The sequence below is a fragment of the Bos mutus genome, chromosome 9, assembly GCF_027580195.1.
Source record: "Bos mutus isolate GX-2022 chromosome 9, NWIPB_WYAK_1.1, whole genome shotgun sequence".
NCBI lineage: Eukaryota > Metazoa > Chordata > Mammalia > Artiodactyla > Bovidae > Bos > Bos mutus.
The window spans coordinates 94,760,710-94,776,293 of record NC_091625.1 but is presented as its reverse complement, the minus strand read 5'-3'; the positions used below and the strand labels follow the sequence as shown (position 1 = coordinate 94,776,293).

General features: G+C 45.7%; 1 protein-coding gene across 1 annotated transcript in view; it reads right to left on the bottom strand.

Moving 5' to 3' along the window:
• The window catches only part of SYTL3 (synaptotagmin like 3), a 96,391-nt gene extending 82,226 nt beyond the window's left edge, over window positions 1-14,165 (bottom strand). Inside the window, exons 1-2 of the mRNA XM_070376969.1 lie at window positions 14,075-14,165; window positions 818-1,428 (exon numbers count right to left, since the gene is read on the bottom strand). Coding sequence (XP_070233070.1) covers window positions 818-927 — 110 coding nt within the window. The 5' untranslated portion in view covers window positions 928-1,428; window positions 14,075-14,165. The remainder of the gene's footprint in view (window positions 1-817; window positions 1,429-14,074) is intronic.
• Window positions 14,166-15,584: the final 1,419 nt, after the last annotated feature.

The window sequence follows — 15,584 nt, the reverse complement described above, 5'->3', positions numbered from 1 at the left end:
CACTGGGTGGTCCGAAGATTTATTTTATATGTTTGTTTTTCTTGGCAGACTCTGAAAAAGAATTCTGCCATTAAAAACGCAATGAGATCAAAAGGCTATCCCATTTACTTATTTTCTAGACCTCACATTTTTCATAAACATCAATAAACAAAGCATCATTATATTAAAGATGCATCTTGACAGCTAACAAGAGACATGTGCTGATAGCCCAGGCCTGCTCTGTTAAGTGTTAAATTAATGGCAAACAGCCCGTGCCCTTCAGAGACAGAGAAGCTGTTCTCTGTTGACAAAGGAGTCTGGGAGCAGGCTGGGCAGGTTCAGACTTCATGCTCCCCATTTCCTCAGAGCTGGCTGGCAAGCAAAAGTAAGCAAAGAGAAGGCTCGGAATGGGCGCCAGCAGATCTGCTGTTTCTAAGCTGCTTTCTTTGGGCCTTCAATTACCACCAAAAATAATTTAGGAAAACCCTTAGCCAGAAGTCTTTCCCTTGAAAGGGTGTATGGGAAGTCTGAAGGTTTCCCTTGAACGATTCCTGCAAAGCAGGCAAATGGACAGGCAGACAGACAACTAACTTATCACACAAAGGCATTGTTTTAAGTGGGGAAAAAAGGCATTCTTTCCCTGACCATCCCGAAGCTTAGTGACACAGCAAAGGTCACCTCCACCCACAGCCCTTGCTTCAGATTCTCGTCAGACAAGAGGCTGAATGCGGAGCAAATGGCATTAGCTAAGCAAGCAGCAAGACGCCAAGGAGAGATGGCCTCCAAGCAGAAAAAGCCAAAAAACACCAAGAATTCCACCATCTGTACGACCGCCTACCGTATCCTCTCCGCCTCCGTGTTTTGAACCTCCCGGTCCCGGTACAAAACCTGGAGGATCGCTTCACGTTCCGATTCCTGGAGGGAACCGAGGCTGACTTGCTGGGCCATTTCCGTCTCTTCTCAGACCCACGATGAAGTTCTACTCCATGGCCGTGCGCCCCAGTCCCGTGGATGAGCTCAGAGTCCAGCAACAGCGCCACACGCTTTTGAAAGCACTCCCTCTCCTATTTCATTGGCAACAGTGTTGCTCGTAGCTTTTCTCCTCTTTTTAACTGGGTCACTCTTCTCAGGAGAAAAAAGTTCCAAGGAGCTATCCCTCCGTTGGGATCATCGCTCCCAGAGCCTCATGCCATCTGCAGAGCCTTCTCCCCGGGTCCTGCCGCAGCCTCTGACATCCGGCTAAGTAAGAAGCGTATCTTTTTTCTGAGGTTTTGCCAGAGATTGTTATAAATTACGCAGATAATTTCTGCATAAGCAGAAGTAATCCCCAATCTGAGGGAATTTACAAACAGCAGGGGGAAGAGTATTCAGTGACACAGACATTAACCTTCCCCTTCATAGGTTTACAGGGAGCACTGATGATGGTTAGAGGCCCAGACAGCTCAGTACCTGTAGAAAAGACAACAAAAATAGCATCATTTTTAAGACAAAATGCTCTACAGACAGATCTTTGCATTTTTTGCTGTGATGATAATGTAAGATTTTAAATTTTATTAAATGGGACTTCTCATGTTTCTAAAAGCCTCAGACTTCCACACTTGAATTTTTCTGATATGAATTCTGTATCCTGAGTGGTCAGAGGCATGAAAGTCTATATTTAATGTGTTATTGTTTCGTTGCTAAGTCTTGTCTGACTTTTTTTTGCAACCCCATTGACTGCAGCCCGCCAGGCTCTTCTGTCCATGGGCTTTCCCAGGGAAGACACTGGAGTGGGTTGCCATTTCCTCCTCCAATATTGAATGTACATCATCCTAATTGAAAATACTTTAGGATATCTACAATTTCATCTGTTAACTGCAATTTTTACAATTAACTTCAAAACTCAAAAAAATGTTTAATCAATTAAGGATCTATGAAGGGATATCACCACAACCTCCGTCTATCAGTTAGTTATGGTCTTTAATGGTATTTAGCAACAGCCTTCTGCGCGGGGTCTTATTTCTGGTTAACATGAGTTGGCAGGTTCTCCACTCCTCCTACTTACTTTTTCCATCAGTGACACTAGACACACAGCACCTTTGATCTGTTTCTTTCCCCAACCAAGATGGTATTGAATTGATAAAACATGTCAGTGAAAAGCAGAAAATGCAGATCTAATTAGTGTACTTTCTATAATGCCATTTTGTTATCAAATTTACATGAATTCCTTAGTAATAAGATGTCCTTTCAATGCTTTGGAAGCTAAACTCCCTTTGTTCAGCCTCAACAGGAATTCACATTATATTAATTTATGATCCATAGCAAATCAGTGAAAAAGAGGTTAATAGAACCCTAAGGGATCATTCCCTTTAAGCAGAGATTCTTTTCTCTTTTAATCTCTGGTTATCTGGTGAAGCTTCTGTATTTAAATGCATAAAATAAAATACATTATAACAAAGGAAATCAATTATACTGAAATATTTTAAATTATAATAATATATGTGGCCAGGGATGTATGAAATCTAGCAGTGATCTAACAGTGACTGTAATTTCAGAGTAGCAATGATTGCAAGCAATACTGAGATATCTGCAACAAGATGTGGAGACCACAAGTCTTGCTAATTCTATCGTGGTTTGCGACGAAATGCTAAACTTTAGTTACAAGTCAATGAAAATTAAGATATAAATTTTTTCACATCCAAGTTCGTGGGACTATAGGCTAAGGACCCCTTGGCTTAAGGAGCCTCTATTTGTCAGTTTCTCTGTTGTGAGGTGGGGCTACACTGGTGGCTCAGCGGCAAAGAATCCACCAGCAAGGCAGGAGACCGGGGTTTGATCCCTGGGTCAGGAAGGTCCCATGGAGGTGGAAGTACTGGAACAACCCACTCCAGTATTCTTGTCTAGGAAATCCCATGGACAGAGGAGCCTCAAGGGCTATAGTCCATGCAGTTGCAAAGACTCAAACATGACTGAGCACACAAACTGTTGTATGATAAGGTTAAAACAGTTGGCCCACCCAAATTGCAGAGGCTACATGAGGAGGAGGGAAGCCGGGGCTGCCAGGGGATGGTCCTGGCCTCCGCTCTCCAGCCAGGCATTCCCGAGTGCCTGCTCCCAAAAGGCCTCCCGTGTAGATGGCAGGAGAACCACAGGAACAAGGACTCGGGCTCCAGCCTCAGCAGGGTCAAAACCTCCTCCCTCCTAAGGTCCTGTTTCCAGGTGAACAGCAGAGCTTAGCTCCCCGAGGCTCTGAGTCTCTGGGGAAGAAGAAATGCTAGGAAACAGCTTTTTATCAAGTGCTAAGCGGGAAAGTGTCACCAACTTCATGGGCCTATTTCTTCTAAACGCATTCCTTGGTTTTTGTTGCTTCTCTCTCATTTCTAACCTATTAACCACATTACTGAATCAAGTACTGTCCTGTCTGTCTGATTCCCAAGTATTTTAAGTGCAGGTTTTTGCACTTGGCTCAAAACACACCAACTTTTTTGGAGAAGGAAATGGCAACCCACTCTAGTATTCTTGCCTGGAGAATCCCAAGGACAGAGGAGCCTGGTGAGCTGCTATCTATGGGGTCGCACAGAGTTGGACACGACTGAAGCGACTTAGCAGCGAAACACACCGTCTATGCCCTGAGCTTTCTCTCCATGTGGCCTTTGGGCTCAGGTGTCTGACCCCGGCCTTCAGCGCCACCGGGAGGCGGGACCAGTCAGCACTAGGCTGGAAACGAGAACTCCTGGAGCACTCAGTGTTCACTCCTGCGGGTGGCCAGGCCTTTACCTAGTCCAGACACGCAGGGTTTGGTTATTTAAAAACATTCCTGCTCTCTACCATGGAGAAGGCAATGGCACCCCACTCCAGTACTCTTGCTTGGAAAATCCCATGGACGGAGGAGCCTGGTAGGCTGCAGTCCATGGGGTCACTAAGAGTCGGACACGACTGAGCGACTTCACTTTCACTTTTCCTTTCACGCATTGGAGAAGGAAATGGCACCCCACTCCCGTGTTCTTGCCTGGAGAATCCCAGGGACGGGGTTAGGGTTGGAGTCACATAGAGTTGGACACGACTGAAGCGACGCAGCAGCAGCAGCAGCTCTCTACCAAACCCGTGCCGGTGGCCTCACAGGGGCCTCTGCAGGGATGAGTGGGCACTCTTCCTCCCCCTAGTGGCCATCCACTGCTAGTTACAGAAAAGTCAAATTGAGTTGGTTTTTGGAATCCATCCGTCAGCCATTCATTAATTAAATATTGATCAAGCATTCAACAAGTGCCAGACACTCTTTAAGTGATTACGGTACAGGACTTAATGACTGATAAGTTACACCCTATCCCATTTCTAACAATACGATGTACGCTCAGTCGCTTCAGTCATGTCTGATTCTTTGCAGCCCCATGGACCGTAGCTCACCAGCCTCCTCTGTCCATGGGATTCTCCAGGCAAGAATGCTGGAGTGGGTTGCCATTTCCTACTCCAGAGGATCTTTCCAACCCAGGGATCAAACCCGTGTCTCTTGCGTCTCCTGCATTGGCAAATGGATTTTTTACCACTAGGGCCACCTATAAAAGCACACAGAGGACAATTAAAGTCAGAGAAACAGTAGCAGCCAGAGTGAAAAGGAGCAGACAATTTCTGCCAGGAACCTACAGCCAAACAGTCCTGTACGTGAGCGCTGAGGCTGCCCTGGTGGCTCAGAACAAAACAAAACCCCAAATCGAAGTGGTGCATATAGTTCTGATAAACCGAAAGAAAACAAAGGGGTTCTCAAGGTGTCTTTAGGTCATGGAACAAAAAGTTCTGCAGTGGTTTGGCAGAAGTTGCAAAACTGTGCTTCATGTATCAGCATTATATTGATTTCAGATTAACTAAGGATGGAGCTTGTTGTTGTTCAGTCGCCAAGTCACGTCCGACTCTTTGCTACCCCATGATGGCAGCACATCAGGCTTCCCTATCCCTCACCATCTCCCGGAGTTTGCCAAGTTCATATCCAATGAATTGGTGATGCCATCCAACCATCTCATCCTCTGTCGTCCCCTTCTCCTCCTGCCCTCAATCTTTCCCAGCATCAGGGTCTTTTCCAATGAGTCAGCTGTGCAAATCAGGTGGCCAAAGGACTGGAGCTTAAGTTTCAGTGTTAGTCCTTCCAAAGAGTATTCAGGGTTGATTTCCTTTAAGATTGACTGGTTTGATCTCCTTGCTTTCCAAGGAGAGACCACCAAATTGTCATTCATTGAAATCCTTTCAAATACACACCCAAACATGGTGCTGTCTGGGGTTCCCAGTTGATGAGTATAAAGCTTAGAGAACTAGAGGTATGCATGTGCAGTGTTTATCTGAGTTGTTATTCTTGACTTTTAGAGATTTTGACTCTGGCTTCCATAAACCTTCAGTCGTTCAAGTACATGGTTGCTAACTACAATGAGGAAATCCTTCTATTATTGGATTGAAATGTACTTTTTTCCTTATCTTGAAGGATCTGTGTTCACATCTTCTCTATACAGGGTGACTTTTTGAATTGATGCAATCAGGACTGCATAGAGATCCCCAGGATCGTTCATGTGACGAATAGATTCAAGGGATTAGAAGTGGTAGACAGAGTGCTTGAAGAACTATGGACAGAAATTTGTAACATTGTATAGGAGGTGGTGACCCAAACCATCCCCAAGAAGAAGAAATGCAAGAAGGCAAAGTGGTTGTCTGAGGAAGCTTTACAAATAGCTGAGAAAAGAAGAGAAGCGAAAAGGCAAAGGAGAAAGGGAAAGACATACCCATCTGAATGTAGATTCCAGAGAATAACAAGAAGAGATAAGAAAGCCTCCTTAAGTGAACAATGCAAAGAAATAGAGGAAAACAATAGAATGGGAAAGACTAGAAATCTCTTCAAGAAAACTGGAGAGATGAGGAGAACACCTCATGCAAAGATGGGCACAACAAAGGGCAGAAATGGTATGGACCTAACAGAAGCAGAAGAGATTAAGAAGAGGTGGCAAGAACATGCAGAAGAATTATACAAAAAAATTTAATGACCCATGGTGGTGTGGTCACTCACCTAGAGCCAGACATCCTGGAGTGTGAAGTCAAGTGGGCCCTAGGAAGCATTACTATGAGCAAAGCTAGTGGAGGTGATGGAATTCCAGCTGAGCTATTTCAAACCCTAAAAGATGATGCTGTTTAAGTGCTGCGCTCAATATGCCAGCAAATTTGGAAAGCTCAGTATCACAGAAACCTAGGAGGAGGTTTTCTCTCTGATTTCCAGTGTCCTCCCAGTGTTCCTCCTGACCTGGTGGCTTAGACCTGCCACACGTTAGAGCCACAGGTGTTTCATCTTACCGGGATTCATTTCGGGGTTTCAGTGGGGGCAGTCCCGTGCTTCCGTCTAGAAATTTGTGGGGTAGTTTCAGCTGTCATAGTGACAAAGAATTACCTTGCATTCCCATACAAATATTGGTCATCTTACCGGATAACTCAACTAGGAAAAAGGTATAATTATCTGATAATAGAATTTAACTCACAGAAACACGAAGTATATTTTGCAGGGTTTTAATATACTGGGTTTTGCAGAATGAAGCTATTGTGTAAACTGAGGGAAGACTGTACCTGGTTTCATTTACAATTGCTTACCATTTCAGGAAGTGGCATCACATAGGGCAGCATGGCTTGTATTAATAGTATTTGAATCACTAATGCTACAGTACTGGTAAGGATCTGCATCTGTAGATGTGAATCTACAAATCAATGTGATTCTAGGTATAAGAACATCTGACAACTTCACTGTGTCTTTTAATGTAGCTTATATTGAGAGTCCCTTGGACCACAAGGAGATCAAACCAGTCCATCCTAAAGGAAATCAGTCCTGAATATTCATTGGAAGGACTGATGCTGAAGCTGAAACTCCAATACTTTGGCCATCTGATGTGAACAACTGACTCATTGGAAAAGACCCTGATGCTGGGAAAGATTGAAGGCAGGAGGAGAAGGGGACGACAGAGGATGAGAGGGTTGGATGGCATCACCGACTCAATGGACATGAGTTTGAGCAAGCTCCGGGAGTTGGTGATGGACAGGGAAGCCTGGCATGCTGCAGTCCATGGGGTCCGCAAAGAGCTGGACATGACTGAGGAACTGAATTGAACTAATATGAATTATATTCTTATAATTTAATGTCCCTTTATTTCTCCTTTTATCACAGTAATGATATTGAATTATTGTCGTTGGTATTGAGGAAGGTAAATTATATTTTACATGAATTCCAATTCCAGATAGTAAAAGGTGAGCTACAAAATATTTCCTATAAAGAGTGAGCATTGGGTCTTTGGGGTTTAAGAACCACTGAAATTGAGGATCCAATGATTTCTCAGGTTGCTTACAAAGTAAACTGGGTGTATCATTCTCTTGTTCATTTTTTCAACATATTATTTTGTTTTAGAGGATGGAATGGGGAACATAGAGAACTTTTGTTGTTTTAAGTTGTGCTGGGCTTTTAACTTGATCGTGAATTTGCTTGTGCAATTCCAGGTCTGATTTCCAGGTTAACATTGCTCAGTGTTTCTCTTTCAATAGCAATTATCTAAATTATTTCAACTACATCTTTTCAGTCCTCTTGAACAAAATCTGGAGCTCTGTCTATACTTTATTCGTGTTATGTTGGCATTTAAATTTCTCTAAGTTTTACAGCAACAGCCAAATCAGAGATTTTACTCTGTAATCCATGTTCCAAATCACTCAAGATCAAATTCACTAAAACTTTTCTTAGCCTATAGTCTATTTATCCAAGACAAGGTGACCCCAGACTTATGGTGATTTACTTATTCTTTTAATTATTTGTCTATTTGCTTATTTGTAGTGAACTCTTCCTAGTCAAAAGAGGTTTCTAGGGTGACAGAGTTTAGCAAGTCGCATGGCCCCATGGTAAATACCAAGAAAATCAGAGAGAATTCCATCCACCTGGTGGCCTAGCAAGCTTAAGGTCCATCTTTAGGGATTCCGTTTCTGGTCCCCTATGCTGGCAGGAAACTAGAAGCCATACTGGCTTATTTTTCATATTATTCTAAACAGGGATGAAATAAACATACTTCTCTCTTGCAGGCTTGTGATTTCTTGGATGAGTCGAAATGGAGATGGTCAAAGAATTCCATGAAATCTATGCAAATCAGTTGGCATGTTCCTTGATGGAGTGAGGGGTGAGCGTGGCGTCTGTAACCCAAAGTGCTAATAGGAACAAGTGGGCCTGAGTCTGGCTGTGCCCACCGACCTGAGGGGCCCAGTGGGCACTACGGTGAGTCAGAGGCAGGCTGGCGACAGGGGAGGACAGGAGGATGTTCCCGGCTGAGCCTGGGTGGAGAAGCAGAGTTGCTCTGAGAAAGGACAGGACATCTCTGGAGTGAGGGACAGGCCACTGAACATGACTGAGGCAGGAATGCGTCCTTCCTCTCCCAGGACAGGAGCCCAGGTCCCCACTGCCTATAAACAGATTCTAAACTATGCGCAAGGTCTCTCTCACCCTGCTTGGGCTGGCCTCCTCCGACTTCTGCATCCTCAGTTCCCACAGAACGCCCCAACGCTCCCGCAGCAAACACATTCGAGACGGGTCCCTGGATACCCCGTGTACTCTTCTCTTTCCATACATTCGCTCCTGCTCTTCCCTGTCCCTACAAGGATCTAATTTACTCGGAGGCAGTGAGGGGAATGTGGTTTGAACATGGTGGGCAAGTTAGCAAGTCCCCTGGGATTTAATTTCCTTGGCTGTAAAGTAGAAGGAGGTGGCTCAGACAGTAAAAGAGTCTGCCTGCAATGCAGGAGACCTGGATTTGATCCCTGGGTTGGGAAGATCCCCTGGAGCAAGATATGGCAACCCACTCCAGTATTCTTGCCTGGAGAATCCCATGGACAGAGGAGCCTGGCAGGTTACAGTCCATGGGGATGCAAAGAGTTGGACGTGACTGAGCCACTAACACTTTCACTTTCAAACTGGATAGAATTATAGCATCCACTTCTTAGAGTCATTGTGAGCATTAAATGCATTTATGCATGTAAAGCACTTTTTTTTGGCTGTGCTGTGTAGCATGTGGGATCTTAGTTCCTCGACCAGGGATTGAACCCGTGTCCCCTGCATTGCGAGCACAGAGCCGAAACCACTTGACCACCAGGGAAGTCCCAACACAGAAAGTACTTAGATCACAGTGGCAAGCATATTATAAACAACCCACTGACACATGTTAACTGTGGTAGTAGTAACAGTATCAATAGGGACAGAGTAAAGGGGCAAAGTAAGTGATTAAATAGTTAATCCCACTGCTGCTAAGTCGCTTCAGTCATGTCCGACTCTGTGCGACCCCATAGATGGCAGCCCACCAGGCTCCTCCATCCCTGGGATTCTCCATTCAAGAACACTGGAGTGGGTTGCCATTTCCTTCTCCAATGCATGAAAGTGAAAAGTGAAAGTGAAGTCGCTCAGTCCTGTCTGACTCTTAGCGACCCCATGGACTGCAGCCTACCAGGCTCCTCCATCCATGGGATTTTCCAGGCAAGAGTACTGGAGTGGGTGCCATTGCCTTCTCTGTAGGGGACTGTAAATAGAAAAACTATGGGAAACCCCCCCCTCACCTTACTAAAACCATTAGTAAGCTAATGGTTACTCAAGAAAGCAGGTTTACTTAACCACAAAACCAAGCAGGCTTGCTTAGCAACAAAATCGTGCAACAGATGCATGAGGCATGCCCCCAAACAATAACACAACGGTGGCATGAGACCCACATCCTGCCCAGCGAGCTCAGTAGGACACACGCTCCACACACATTAAAAAAACAATCATTTGTGGACCCAGCTTGACCATGTAGGGACAAGAAAAACCCCTTCTCAATCTGGAGGAGGAGTTGATGACGGAAACACAACATCTACTCAAGAAAGACAAAGAAGGTTTTCTCCCCCTCTCTACTTTTCCTTTGATTGTAAAGATGTAAGCCACTATATACTCAGGACATGGTACCCCCTTGCCCACTCGCTTGTAAGCCTTGTAAGTACCCTGTTCTAAGAAATCACTTCTTATCTATCACTTTGGGCTTCCCAGGTGGCGCTAGTGGTAAAGAACCTGCCCGCCAATGCAAGAGACATGAGATGTGAGTGCGATCCCTGGGTCGGGAAGATCCCCTGGAGGAGGGCTTGGCAACCCACTCCAGTAGTCTCGCCCGGAGAATCCCATGGACAGAGGGGCCTGGTGGGCTACAGTCCACGGGGTCACAAAGAGCCAGACACAAATGAAGCACTTAGCACACACACACGTCTATCACTTTGTCTCTCGCTGAATTCTTTCTGTGCTGAGACATAAAGGAGAAGAGCTCTTCAGAGTCCCCTGAAACACCACCTAACGGTTTCATCATCATCATTATTCATTGTTAATCTTCCAGGTCAATTCATCACTAATTCAGGAACTTTCTCATAATTTTCAAGCACAATTAACTGCTCCTTCATTATGCCCCCTTTTCCTCTGTATATTTGTCTATCATGACTCTGACTTCTTTCTGATTCAAGTGTCCTTCTAGTGGTGACACTGGTTCTTAGTGATCCCTCATCACCCAGCAAATAGGTCCTTAATGTTTGGCTGGAGTTGAGAAACGCAGTGACCATTGTGACACGCGGGTTTGCTTGCCAAAGCAGGAAGCACGAATTCAAGTCGGAAGGAAGGATCATAGTCAGGTGAGCGAGCAACACGCATCTCAGAAAGCTCCAGGCTTCAGAAATCTGGAAAGCATCTGAAAATCTGAGGTCATTTCAGCATCTGAGAAGCATACTAAAAAGTATTTTGTTTTAATGATCTCGTGCAGAAATTCACAATCTCCTAGACCTGGTTTTTCTGCGATAATACTTAGTCACTCTCTCACACACCCAGTGAATTCTGAAACTGTGTTTTGGTCACAAACACTGGCGTCAGGTTCTGTCTTCACCCACATGGAGCTGTCTAGCCCCCAGTCTCTTTTCTCGATTGCATTTTTGTGATTTTGTAATGGTGACTGCCTTTGTTTTACAGCATCCCGCCATACCAACCAGTCTAATTTTACTTAACAATTAAAAAATAAATAAAACCTATAGTGTATCACCACTCTGAAGGAAAAAGTTGCCCAGAGCCACTTGGGGAAGCACTGCACAGCCAACCATCCCATCTCAGCATGAGTTCAGGTATCGGAGAAACTAGGATCAAACCCTAATCTGGAGTCATCTCAGTACAGTCCGAGAGCAACGGCTGGAATAAAGCAAGCAGGAATTGGAAGCAGTCCTCTCTGATCACCGTCCTCCCCTTCAGGAAGGCCCAAGAGCAGGAGTCAAGCCTCTTTTCTGGAATCGATAGGAACACACGCAGCAGAGGTGGGGGCCCCTCCTAAACCCAGCTCGGGGCTTCAATCCACACGTTTCCATCTCCTCTGTAGCCAGTCATGCCGCATCCCAGTGGAACTCTGCATCCAGGCAAATGCAGTTAGGTGGTGGTGATCGGCGTATTGACCCACAGCACTGATTTCATTGGGCTTCTGTGAGCCTCTCAGGTGCCATGTAGTGAGGACACCAAATTAGCAGGAGCCCCTCTCTGCAATCGAAAAGCTCGAATTCCAGCCAGGAAGTGGACAGGTGAACAAATAAGCGACGGCGTGACAGGGTGAGTGGAAGCACACAAGGATCTACAGGAGAAAACGCTCAGGGGAAGGCGAGATTCCCTCCACGTGGAGAGGGGAGAAATGGCGGGTGGGGGGGGCAGTGCGTGGGAAAGACATTCCGGAGGGGAACGTGTGGGAGCCCCCCTTTGCCAGAGAAATGGAACATCTGATTGTGTGAATTCTGAAACCACACTTGCTTTTTTTTTTCCCCTCAGCCTAACAGCCAAGATTGACTTCGGCTTTTCAGAGCTGACCAGGGGAAGAAAAGTACAAGAAATGTGAAACCCGGGGGGCGGGTAGAAGAAAGCCCGCCGGGAAAGGAAGCGCTCTTTATCTGCAGGCTCTTCCATCTACCGGTCATCTGTGAGCAGCTGGTCATCGAATCACCCACCCCCACGCCCCGACCTCCTCCCGTGACGGAGAGGAGGGGCTGTGATCAGGCTCAGGCGAGGTGCCTGCATATGAACACTGTCATCTCCGGCCAGACTTTCAATTCAAGCTAGAGGTCGAGCCCAGCGCTGAAGCCTCAGCCAAGCCCCTGCTCTCAGCCCCGCTCCAGAGCCTGCACCCCCGCTGCTGTGCTTTACCACAGCTGTTTCCTTGAGAAGCTGCAGTTTGCTTTTTTTTTTTTTTTTCTGAATATGGCCACAGTACTTTCTACCTAGAATGCAGGGTCGAAGTTGCGCAGCTCCACAGACCCCGCGGATTCACCTGAGAGTGTCATCTCTCTTTTTAGCTCGTGGAGTGTCCTCACAGACGTCCTCGACAGCCGCAGGGACCACTGGTTCGTTCACACTAAGCGGGTGAAGGCAGGGCGCTGCTCACTCCCAAAGGTGAGAAGATTCACCTGGTGTCCCTCAGGAATGGCATGGGAATGGAGATGAGCCTTTAGAAACTCTTTGTGTCTCTGGTCTCTGAGCCAGAAGTGGATTTTCTCAGAAGCCAGTGACCTCGGACTTCAGGCCTCACCTGCCAGGCCCCGGACTTGACCTTGTGTTATAGTATCTGTTTCCTTAAAGAAGGCTCCAGGCATCATGTAAGCTTCAGGTCCCTCAAAACTCTGTCCTTAATATATGACATTGTGCATATGTGGGCTTAAGTCTAGAAAACTTGACATCTAAACCGAGACAGGAGAGGGCTGGAAGTCTCTTCTGGAAAGGCCCCCACCACTCTCAGTGGAGTCTAGGCTTTCTCATTCACATAAATATCTTGCCACCAAAAAAAAAAAAAAAAAAACCCAAGTGCTTTTTCAGAATCAAAGCTAAACACTACAATAGAAACCCATGATATTTCAGACTTAAACTTGATCTTTTCTTGTGGATGGATAAAGAAACGAGAACTGATATTATTATCTTGTTCTTTATATGAGGTACTACTCATAATCGTTGCTATAATTTTTGTTGTACCAACCCTGACTATTTATTTACCACTTACTCTGGACCAGAAGGCTTGACATGTTCCTTGCACGAACAGTCTCAGTCCTCGTTACAGCCTTAGGCCATCAAGACACCCATTTTACTGACGAGCAGAGTGAGGCTTGCAACAATTCAGTAATTTACCTAAACTCACACTCTAATCTGGGTCTGTTTAACTCCAAAGCCTTATGCTTTGTTTAGACAGAAAAGTTAAGAATTTAGAATCTTCTACTGTCTTGGCTAAATAATCTTTTTCATACCAATTCTAACTTCTTAGTAGATATTTGGGCTTCCCAGGTAACGCTAGTGGTAAAGAAGCTGCCTGCCGATGCAGGAAACATGGGTTCAATCCCTGGATTAGGAAGATCCCCTGGAGGAGGGCATGACCACCCACTCTAGTAATTTTTGCCTGGAGAGTCCCATGGACAAAGGAGCCTGGCGGGCTACAGTCCATGGGGTCACAAGAATCCAACACAGCTGAAGCGACTTAGCACAGTAAGATACTTAATCGCTAACATGTATTTTCTTGTCATAATCTCTCCTTTTGTCAAGAAGTTCTATTCCGGGGCTAAAGAAGCTGAATTGCAAGACATTTAAATTAGACTCCAGCTAACTTAATTTTTAAAATTATATTTATGGTCCACCTCCAGACTAGAGATTATGGGGGATGAAAAAAGTCAGAATCTGTGAAGTAAATTCAGAGCAAAATAGTAATAAACTATATGTATAAGAATGTACAGACCAAAAAGGAAACCAAACGACGTTCATCACCTCCTTTGAAAAAATTCACACCATACAGCTTTGGGAGAGTGTTTTTCGGTGTGGATTGGTTTCTTAACTAACTTTAAAGTATTCCTCCATTCCATTTAAATCATTCTTAGCCTGCAGTTACAATGTATACTATTCAACAAAATGACAAGTCATCCTTTGTCTAATTTTTCATTGCTGTTCTCTCCCATGTTTTCAAAGTCATCAGTGTAAGAGAAGTTATATTAACTGTAACCTCTACCCACCCCACCCTTAAAACAACCCACCAGAAGGGCTGGACTCGGATGCTTAGCCTACCTTTGCCTCAGCTTCAAGAGAGGAGACCAGGGGAGCTTGCTCTGGGGAAGGAAGTCAAGCTTTCTTTGAGTTAGAACCACTGACGTGCTTCTCTTTCCTTCCGGTGGGCTGGGCGGGCGCTGAGAGCCTCTGTGGCTACCAGCTGTGCGTCACCAAGGACCCCGGGGACAAAGCCACCTGGAGCCACACCCAGGCGCTCTTGAAGGCCAACAGTTTACATTTTTAGCTGGAGGAAAGACCACGCTATGCTACCGAGGTGTTTCACTCAAGCAAGGAAACCCGCAAGGAAACTGGAGGCTTCAATTAGTCAAACGTTCCCACCTTTGCGAGAGGTTTCTCATTGACCTCAAGTGTAAATGACTCGTGTCATCACAGCTCAAACAGCAGCTGTTAACTCAAGAGTCAACTTATAGCAAGACTGGCCTGGACTTTTGGGGGTAAATTGTATGGAACCATAGCGTAAATATGGGGCTTCCCAGGTGGCACTGATGGTAAAGAACCCGCCTGCCAATGCAGGAGACACAAGAGATGTGGGTTCGATCCCTGGGTTGGGAAAATCCCCTGCAGGAGGGCACGGCAACCCACTCCAGTATTCTTGCCTGGAGAATCCCATAGACAGAGGAGCCTGACGGGATACAGTTCATGGGTTCGAAAAGAGTCAGACGTGACTGAGCAACAGAGCACACACACAGCCTACATATGGAACATGACACAAATCATAGGAACAGCTGGATAAATTCTCCCAAAGTGAATTCATCCCTATCGAGAAAAGCAGCTGCTCTGAATGACAAAAACGTGCACCTTACAAGCAGCACCTTCCTAACCAGCACTCGGGCCACTGTCCCCCCGACTTCCCTCCCCCTCAGTGACTCTGGAATCAGGCTGCCCCATCCACCTGGTCCCAGCGTGGTGAAGACATGGGGCAGAGCCATAGCAAAGCTGCAATGGTCATGGATGTGAGCGACAAATACACCTCCGTTGTCATCACCCACCAAGAGTCTAGGGTCATTTGTTTTTGCAGCTAACCTAGCCTATGCTGACTGGTGCAGTGTGTGCATGATTTTATATACACAGAACGGATACACTATTTAATAACCATCACAGCATGAAGATCAGGCAGTCAAGGACTTCCCTGGTGGTCCCGTGGTTAAAACTTTGTGTTTCCAATGCAGGGGGCATGGGTTTGATCCCTGGGTGGGGAACTAAGATCCCACATGCTGCATGGTGTAGCAAATAAATAAATAAATACTTCACTAAAAAAAAAAAGAAAGAAAATCAGCCAGTCAGAAGAAGCGCCCACTGTGCCCTGAGTTATCCTTTAGTTGTTGGGTCTTGGGGATGAGGGGTGGGGGCCAGGACTGGGAGGAAGAGAGACCCAAGGGGTTCAGAGCAACAGCCACTAGCTGTTGGTACAGAGGTATTTCAGTCCCACTGTGCCTGTTTCCCAGAGGACAGCAGACCTAAATAGAGGCATTTCTCAGCTCTTCTCGTGAGCACACGATTTCTCAGC